Source organism: Diorhabda carinulata, chromosome 5 (assembly GCF_026250575.1).
Source record: "Diorhabda carinulata isolate Delta chromosome 5, icDioCari1.1, whole genome shotgun sequence".
Lineage (NCBI taxonomy): Eukaryota > Metazoa > Arthropoda > Insecta > Coleoptera > Chrysomelidae > Diorhabda > Diorhabda carinulata.
In genome coordinates, this window is record NC_079464.1 from 17,643,852 (window position 1) to 17,653,700 (window position 9,849).

The 9,849-nt window shown below is 31.2% G+C and overlaps 1 protein-coding gene across 1 annotated transcript; it reads left to right on the forward strand.

The window, feature by feature from the left end:
• The first annotated feature begins 815 nt into the window (after nucleotides 1-815).
• LOC130893673 (cell adhesion molecule 2-like) lies at nucleotides 816-7,737 on the forward strand. Its single transcript, XM_057799951.1, has 7 exons — nucleotides 816-1,025; nucleotides 1,839-2,117; nucleotides 3,504-3,718; nucleotides 4,572-4,707; nucleotides 5,242-5,375; nucleotides 5,482-5,704; nucleotides 6,060-7,737. The coding sequence occupies exons 2-7, from the start codon at nucleotides 2,072-2,074 to the stop codon at nucleotides 6,131-6,133; spliced, it is 828 nt and encodes a 275-aa protein (XP_057655934.1). The 5' UTR covers nucleotides 816-1,025; nucleotides 1,839-2,071; the 3' UTR covers nucleotides 6,134-7,737.
• The last annotated feature ends 2,112 nt before the right edge of the window (nucleotides 7,738-9,849 follow it).

Here is a 9,849-nt window from a genome sequence, read left to right on the forward strand (position 1 = left end):
GATCCTTTATATTGAGTGACTATTCAGCGTGAAACAGGCGGTAATATCAAAAATAGCACTTAAAACGTAAATACAACAATTATTTAAGGTAAAAAAATCTCCAATAATAATCAACATCTGTGTTAGAAAATGGAGTTTCCAATACAACGTCACGCGGGAATATACAACCGATAAATTTTTAATTTTACAGTAATTTCCGTGGTGTAAAAATATATTGACGAATTATTGAAGAAATAGAAATTTGAGTAAATGATTCATGACACTTAATCAAAAAGGCCCTACTGTATATTACAATAAAGACAAGTTTCAATATTCGATCCTTCCATATTCTCCCCATTCTATAGAATAGTATAAAAGGATTCAATTTAGGTACAACATTGTATTCATAGCAAATACTATAAATCAAAAATCCCTATCGATTGATCCGTCTCTTATTGTTATTTCATTCCTTTGTTCATCTTTAGTATTCTTTACCACAAATTCAAAGATTAATATGTTATTCTCATAATAAGAAAAACAATTTTCTATTTAATATTTGTTGTAAGCACGATATTATAGCTCAATAAATTTTAACTCCCATTAAACAAGGAATTTGTAGATCTGGAATAGATATGCATGAACGTATGGATTGATTTATCGTAAGAATATGCTTGCTTCCTATATTCTAAATAACAGATATATTTGTATAAATTATAACTGGTTTATCTTCATTAAAAAAAACAAAGAAATCTTTAAAAAAGAAATTTGCTCAGGAAAATTTTTGCGCATGGATTTGACGACGTTGGGAAATGGTGGAAAAGGAGTTAGCGGCTGGCAAACTTACACGGGAGTTTGTCAGTGAAGTTCCGCGTACCGGGCGATATATACGCGAATGGAAATTTGAAAAAATTGTGTAAAGTTAGTTAAAACTCTCGTCGAGTTTGAAATTGAAAAAGTTTCTCGCGTGTTTGTGAGCGATAGATTTAACTCTGCTTTTGATTTTTGTCATCTGATATCAAGTTTTGACTAAATTAAAAACAGCGCTGGTTAGTATTGGCTTTTTATATTATTTTTTAAAATTTTGGATTTAATTAATTTTTTACATTTTAAGGTTATCGTAATTTTAAAACGATGATTATTCATTTTTCTTTCTACATAAATTTGATTTCTAATAAATTGTTTGTAATTATAAAAAAGAATAAGGAATTGCTAGAATTTTATTTTTATATGGTTATAGGGACAGAGTCCTTATATATTTTTATTCAGGTTCAGTCTGCAAAACTTTCCAATGGCATGTCTTAATTAAAGTGTAACTAACTCAAATATGAAGAAATTAACATCAAATTGAAGAATACTATTTACAGATTTAATAATATTGCATTTTTTTTGTTATGTTTCAAATTACAAGAAATTTTTGTTCGACGTACTCAACGTGATCAAAAGAGTCGTAAGTCAAATAGTTGGTTCCTTTTAGAACATTCTATCAGTATATTTTCACAATTTAGCTGCAGGAATGTTGGCGTTATTTTATATAGATATATTCGTGATTTTGAGTCACTTTTAATTTGAAATTCTTTCTTTATCTTTTTATTTTGATTTTTTTTGAAAAAAATTAGTATCATTCGTGTAATTTTGTGATCTAATGCAATGATACAACTGTAATCTAAATAATATTGTATTCCCTTAAGTTTCCTCGTTCAATAATGTGTGGTGATTTCAATAATAAAAAACTTTGAGCAGTATCTTGGTAAACTTTTTATTTCTAAGTAATACGTCTTTGAAGCATATAAATAGAAAACGTATAGTATTTTTAATAATTTGTAGTTAGCGCCCAATTTAATTCAAATATTCCTTTGCAGATCGTCAAAAAACGATCACATTCCCTACCACGTCTTAAGGTGCATTCCTCTCAGCAGGATAAATTGCAAATGGTACAGTCATTAGCTACACATGTCACCAAACTCATTAAAAATGAAAGTTTTCAACCCAATGGCGCACGTAACGTCGATGAGTGTTTTTGAAATGATCCCGTTTTAATTGGCGAATCTCTTTATACGTTTTTTGGACATTAGAGAGAAGGCTCTTTCACGAAATGGAAATATACATCTGGTTGTTTATTTGCATTTGTAATTTTAATGGTGAGTTTCTAAAAGAAATTCAAGAAATTTATTAAAGTAACTATGCGTTATAGTTGTGAAGTGCAGTTTTATTTTTTATTTGATCTTTTTGAATTTTGTAACGTTACCTATAATTTTATTTTTTCCTAATCTTTCCTGTTTTGCAAAAACTCTTTTCATTTGGATGAAAAAAATTTTACTTTTGAACAATAAATGTTTCCTCGGTTCCAAAGTTTTCTACCAGAGCATTTACAATCCACTTTAATCAAACGTATATCATCATATTCTAGCCAACACTAGCCTACATCTGTGTAGGATAGTAGCCAGCTACTTTACCGATAGAGTTCTCAAATATGACACGAAGAATGGTCCTAAGGAGTACGATATTACAGGAGGTGTACCTCAGGGCTCTGTTCTAGGCCCACTCCTGTGGAATGTCATGTACGACGGACTGTTAAGACTGAAACTACCAAGTAACGTCAAACTGATAGCGTACGCTGATGATGTAGCGGTCGTGATCGTTGCCAAACATCTTGATGAGATAAGCCATATGTTCGACATCACCTTTGACAGAATCAACCAATGGATGGACGAAATGAATCTCCAGCTGGCGAAGTACAAGACTGAGGCAGTGCTTATTAGCAGCAGAAAAGCAGTAGAGACCATCAAGCTGAAAGTCGGTACACAAGAAATCACATCACAACCGTATATCCGATATCTGGGAGTGATGCTTCATGCCCGACTCAACTTCAAGCAGCAGGTAGAACACGTCAGTGCCAAAGCATCGATAGTAAGAGCTAGTCTCGCAAAACTGATGCCTAACGTCGGCGGCCCAAAGCAGAGCAGAAGACTACTATTATCATTAGTTGTCACGTCGGTGCTCACTTATGGAATATCCATTTGGGCAGATGCGCTGGAGCTGCAGGAGTCATGGAGAAAGGCTGGACCAGTATATCGTCTAAATGCTGTAAGAGTAGCCAGCGCCTTCCGCACAATATCGGAGGAAGCAGTCTGTGTCATTTCCGGAACTTTGCCACTCAGAGCTCTAGCTGATGAAAGAAGGAACCTTTACCATTGAAAGAAGAAGAGCGAATGACTTCCACTAGAAGAAAGAAGATATAAAATCTTAGCTACCAGAAGGAAGAGCAGCAGCTAATTCCTCCCTCTGCGATGTAATGCCTAAAAGGCGGGTCCGTGGGGGATGAGAGGATAGAAGATAAGAGGTTTAGGGTTTAGTGAGTAGGGGTAATAGCGCCGCAGAGTCGAGTCTCACATATTCAGGCGTACCACCTATGCCTGGAATCCGTAAAAAGGATTCCCCCCTCTTATAAAAAAAACACACACACACAAACATGCACACATAGGGAATGTTTTAATAAATTGAGATAGACAGTTAATTATTTCTAGGACTTGTATCTGGTGCTGGACTGAAATGGGTTCGTGTAAACGTACCTCAATATAGGGTACCAGGGGAAACGGCCCAGTTACAATGTGAATACGACTTAGGTAATGATACTTTATATTCCGTTAAATGGTATAAGGATCACGAGGAATTCTATAGATTCGTTCCGAAAGAAAGGCCTCAATCTAATTGGTTCGAAGTAGATGGAATTCACGTTGACGTAAGTATATAAACTGTTTAAATATCAATTGATTCATCACGATGTGAGATTCTGTTTTCGTTACTTTTGGAATCGAGGTCCGATTCCACAAAAACAAATATTGAATCAAACATTTTAATTCGCAAATATCATGACGGAACAAAATTAGTAAATGATTAATCGGGTTGACGTGAATATAGCTCGAGATTACTATAGCATGTTAAAGAATCATTTTGATCGAAAAGATACAGTCATAAATAAAGTAAGGCTAAAAAAATCATTTTTATGCATGTAATACGAGGGGACTTTGAAGTTACGTCCGAATTATAAGAATCCTGCTAATTCATGGAATGAAAGCTAAAATATTCCATTCAAAATGAAAGTGCATCAATTTGATAATATAGAAAAATGAATGAGTCTTGATTACGTTTTCATTTTAAAATAAAAATAATATTATTTTAGAACAATGAAATCCGCAGATGCAATCACGTTCGATTTAGGATTTTTTAATTTATTTTACGTTGGTGTTATTTTGCTAATTGATACCGCGTCATTCTAAATGATTGTCAGCTGAATAATACAGTGAATGAAATTGCTCCCTTCAGTAATAGGGGCATGTTCTCATATATTCTATTTTTTTATATCTAGAATACAGATTTGTTGTTTTATATTACAGTAAATGGTGATTTATAAAGGTATTATTGAACATTCAACATTATTTTACATTAAACGGTAAACCGACAATTTGAAATCTAAATTTAATAAAATGATAATCTTAAACTGATTGTTTAATATGAGTTTCAAATGGTATCTTCTCAAAAAAATTGTAGATACTTTTTTTTAAATTGAAAAATATATAATTATTTTGTTTCAGATGAGTCGTTCCGATAGCAAAAGAGTTGTAATAAGACCTATAGATTGGAAGAGTACCGGAATATTTCGATGTGAAGTATCCGCAGAGGCTCCATCTTTTGCTTCAGCGCAGAGCGAGGCAAAAATGGAAGTAGTAGGTAGGTTCAAATATAATTTGCAACAATACTTTGAGACGTGTCAGTTTGAATATTTAGTTTTAAATCTTAAGAATTAAATCATTTTTTTTTTTTTGAAAGAGGAATTATCCAACACACCTCAATCCCCAATTAATTAATTCCCCTAAGATTGGACCAAATAAATGTTTTCCGAAACAAATAATAATTTTTACCTAAACAAGCTTATTAGTTTGATATACAAATAACTCTGGATTATTGCTTGTTTATGGATACCGTTACAACGGAAAGTTTAAGATGTGTCGCGAATAGTGTAAATCTAGGTAGAGAAGGAACGTCAACTAAGTAACTCAGATAATGAAGATGTAAAGCACAAATGTTCTCAGCAAACATAAGATTCTTTGTATTCAACTTGTCGGGTCATGGAAAATGTACGTTCACAAATGTGTATATACAAAGGGAGTGCCAAAAGTAATTTGAGATATTCTTGTAGACGACACGATTAATATTTAATTTGAACGAAAAAAAAAAACAAATATCGCTGTTTTATTGTTCCAGCTCTTCCAACTGAAAATCCTGTTATATCAGGTGTAGAAGACGAATATCAAATTGGAGATGAAATAAATTTAAATTGTACAGCAGGAAAAAGTCATCCTGCTTCTATCTTGCATTGGTATATAAACGAACAGCAGGTAAATACTATTTACGAATCTTTTACTTTCTCTTGGATCAAAATGTTGATGATTGTATGGATAATTTTATTTATAGCAAAAGAAATTATTATTTTTATTTTTAAAGATTCAAAAACAAGACGCACTAATTTCATATCCCGACGAACAACATTCGCGAGGTTTGGTATCATCGGTGTTAGGTCTAAAATTCAAATTGGGTAACCACCATTTCCGTGGAGGTTCGATGAGGGTGAAATGTGTAGCTTCAATGACACCTTTACTATATGAATCAGACAGGGAAAGTGTCGTACACACGAAATCTCTACCACTAAGAGAAGCCCTTCTATTGGGTAAGTAAACTTTGTATAACTAATAATATAACCAAAGAAGTGCAAAGGAAACAAATTACAAAAGAAAATGAGGCAAAGGGCTCAGTTCGATAAACTTTAGGTACTTCTGAATAGACAGTAGAGGATAATTTTGTATATCCTATATACTTTTCTATTAACAAATGCTTTAGAACAGAGAAATAATATAATTTATTATTATTAATAACACCAGAGCGTGTATATATTCATTTGATATTTTTTAATTAATTAATCTTATCAAGATCCGTTTTGTGACTGGATTTTTTCCAGGGTTATGCAATACGCATTTCCTACCGAATCACACTGTATATAACGTTTATAATTTTTTTTGTTATAGTGAAAAGTTTCGGCAGTCGAAACGAGTTCAACATCGCCTCATTTCTTTTCGCTGCAATATACCTTTTAACGTGAGTGTTTTTAATTGTATAAAAAAATATCGTGGTAAATAAAAAATTGTTTCAATATTTGTGCAATTCGATGTCGCCTTGAACTGAACTGCTATTCTTAGTGTCTATTTCGACTGTGATAATCATCTAAATGAAAACTTTGTTTATTCTCCCCGTAACCCCCAATGACTTTCGAACAATTTTAGTATTTTAGAAATTGATTATTTTTGCATGATTATGATCAATGTAAATATTAATATAAAGGATGTTACCTTCATAGCAATCAAAACAAACTTTATCGATTTAATTCATCAATTGCAGATTGTGGAAAATAATTGAGTCTTCTAAAGATGAAAATATCCTTAATATTGATCTTTATATTAACAAATTCTATAGAATACATTTGTATACTACCCTCATTGAATGTTTGGGCGTCCGTTGAAATAAAATAGTATTCCAATGGAAGTAATTATATAATACAGAATCAAATGTGTGATAAAACTAATTACTAGTTCATTCAGTATATTTTGGTTAATTATGATCGTCAAATTTGGCTTAATAAACAGTTCTCAATGTAACATGTTACAAATTACGTCAATCAATTATTATTCAAATAATTAAATATGTTTTATAAACTTCTGAGATGGATAGAACTAAAAAATGTCCTGGAAATTTTATTTCATGAGACATTTGTTTCATGACGACTCTTCACAATAGAGATAAAATTTCTCCATTCACGAAATTTTTGCTTCTAAGATTCGAGATATTATCTGCCATTTTCAAGTGATTCAATTATCATTCGCGCGATTGTTACAAAAGAGAATCGAAGAAGAAGAAGAACGCTTGTTATTATTACCTAATAGCTTCTCAAAAAATCTCATACATTTTGGGAATGCCGTCAGATTTATAAGCAAGAGAAAAGCATCATTTAATATGTAATGTATTCAAGAAATCGCAATTTTTTTCAGGATGTCTGTGGTTGATTTTCAGTATTAACTCCAAATAACAAAGTCTGCATTATAAAAAGACTCTTATTTTCCATTTGAGTTTTTTCTATTTTATAAAAATAACGGACGCCACTGAAATAACCAAATTTTACGTTAATAAAATGCACTACAAAAATATTAATCATTGAAGATTAAATTTTTTATTATTAAATGTATTTTATACAAAAATAAGTGTAGGCCAAGGCTCAATCAACGCGATATTGTTTTAAAAGGAAAACTACCAATCTGCCATTAGATTGAATGACATTTTAATAATTTTGAACGTTGCTTGTCACGTAAGATTGTCTCCACTCCTCAATTCTGTTACTTCAATAAATGTAAAGTGAAAACAGTATAGAAAACGCAACAAAACACACAAGTATTTGGTCGTTTTCTAATCATATTTTATCCTGTTGAAAGAGCCAGTCGTAGAAAGTGGCCATAGAAAAAAAAATTGCAATTTTGTTAATATATAAATGATAAGTCAAATTTAAAGTAATTAATTTCAGAGATTAGAGTCGCAGATAATGGTTATTTTTTATCATTTTTTTAGACCATATTGTAACATGTCTGTGTAAATAAAAAAAAGTATTGGATCCATAATTTTTGTCAAACAAATTTACAATAAACTTTTTTTGCCCAATATCACATATTTATTTATCACACTAATCCCTAAATAATATCCCTGATTGTTGAACTAATTTATTTTTAATTTGGTTTTACGTTCATGCACATTGGCGTTCACGAAGGAACTGTGTAGCATGATCATTTAAACGAAACAAAAAAAAACCTGTATCTGTTGTTTCCGCCCATTCCTTTCATTCAACGAAATTAAAAAAGGCAATTTTCTATTGATCTGGAGCTTTCCGCAAAAAAATTCGATTAAATTAAACTGAATAGCAGGATGTCCGCCAGCATATCCAACAAAAATATAAATACGAGTATACAGTACACAAAAGGATTTTACCGTTGAAAGGATAATGATAGGATGTATAATATTGGTCAAATGCGAGGGCAAGCATTGGGGGTAAAATCTGTTTATAGATCATTTCATCCACCAATTTTCAAAATTTATAGTTAAATTATTATGAGAGGATTCACTTCTATCTTGAGGTGGGTTTAAAAAAAACAATTGGAAATCATTGAAAAGCGATTTTTTATAAAGTCGAACGACACTTGTTCACGCCAAAGTCATTTGAAATTCAAACCGTTTTCTAACACAGAAGAATATTCGTTGTATAAAAGATAAAGTTCAGAAATTACTTTCCCATGCAGTCACTTCGAAAAATTTATGTGAGTTTAACATTTTCTCCTTTTTTAAATAGGCAGCTGACAGAAAAGTAAAATAAAGGCGAAATCTTTCTCACTCGAATTGCCTTATATTCAACACGAAAACTTTTCGAGTCCCCCAGGAAATGCCTCAAATTAGAAGCCACTTGGGTTTATAATTTGCGGTAAAGTTTGTAAAAAGGAAATAAGAAAGATATATAATTACGAAAAATAACATTACAAACAATTTTTTAATAAAAGTTTTGATTATAAGTGTTCAAATCGACAAACAGAATAGTTTTTAATTAACAATTTACCAAATTTACAATGTATCTAAAAGGGAGAAATTAATATAACTGATTATACATTTCTAAAAATTGGATAAAATGAATTAGTCATTTACAAATAATTATCAAAATGAGCGGTGAAATAAATGAAAACAGCTTCCGTCAACAAAAGGAAAATTATAGAAAAGATTTCTTTGCGATTAGGAACAAACCTTGAACTACTTCGCTTTTATACTAACTTTACCTGAATACTTCCATTTCTGTAAATTGTAACGATTCCTGTCTAAGTTTCCTTTGCGGCTTTATGATCCTAATGTCGTTTTCTCGTATTAATGATGAATTTTCAGAAGGATTCTCAAAAGATACTTGGCTTCTTAACAAATATCGGTTGTTATGTTTCTAAGCGGGATAATTATTGCGCTTTACCGAGTTCATTATAATTATAGTCTGTTTTCCATTAAATATGGCGAAGGTTGTTTATTATAGCTTTTGGTTAAATTAATCTCAGTGACGTAAACAGTAATACAGACACGTTCCTTTACTTTTCATTTGTTTGCTTAATTAATTTTATTGTCATATTAAGAAATGGAAAAGTCGATTAACTGAAATTATATTTAAATAGGTTATTAAACAGATTCAAAAGTGATTATTTTCTCGGTCTATGGTATTTTCAATAGTGAGACACTTATTTTTAATATTAGGTATTAGCCAGAATCGGAATACACAAAATTTGCCTAATAAAGCGTGTTATGGATGTTTTCAACTCCATGAATGGGAAGTATTGTGCAGCATTCGAAACCAGATGTTATCTCAATATACATTCTACACTTAATAAGAGCTCGCGTTCAAATCCGTGATATTCGAAAAATCAATCATCAGAAAAATATTTGTTGCAAAGAGGAAAATATTTAGAAAATATTTCGTTTATAATTCCATATTGAAGTGTCTTCGAAGTGTCAACGTTTAATTTAATAGGAAATAAATATAAAATAGTTTTATGGTTTTGTTGATTCTGTTTGGTCATGTATATTCTTCAGACAATAATAAAACGTTATAGAGCAAGAAGATCGTATATAGATAAAATAAACGACGTATAAATATGTGCAGTGTATTTTAGTAATGCAGTTTGTGTCTGGTATAAATCTTCTTGAATAGAAACATATTGTTGTGAAATATCCGCATGAAGTTCTCCAGTAAAT

Bases quoted from the DNA above. Each gene is read 5' to 3' on its own strand.
- LOC130893673 (XM_057799951.1), top strand. From the start codon at position 2,072: ATGGAAATATACATCTGGTTGTTTATTTGCATTTGTAATTTTAATG. The intron at 2,118-3,503 runs GTGAGTTTCTAA...AATTATTTCTAG, and splicing joins TTGCATTTGTAATTTTAATG to GACTTGTATCTGGTGCTGGA. The intron at 5,705-6,059 runs GTAAGTAAACTT...TTTTTGTTATAG, and splicing joins AAGAGAAGCCCTTCTATTGG to TGAAAAGTTTCGGCAGTCGA.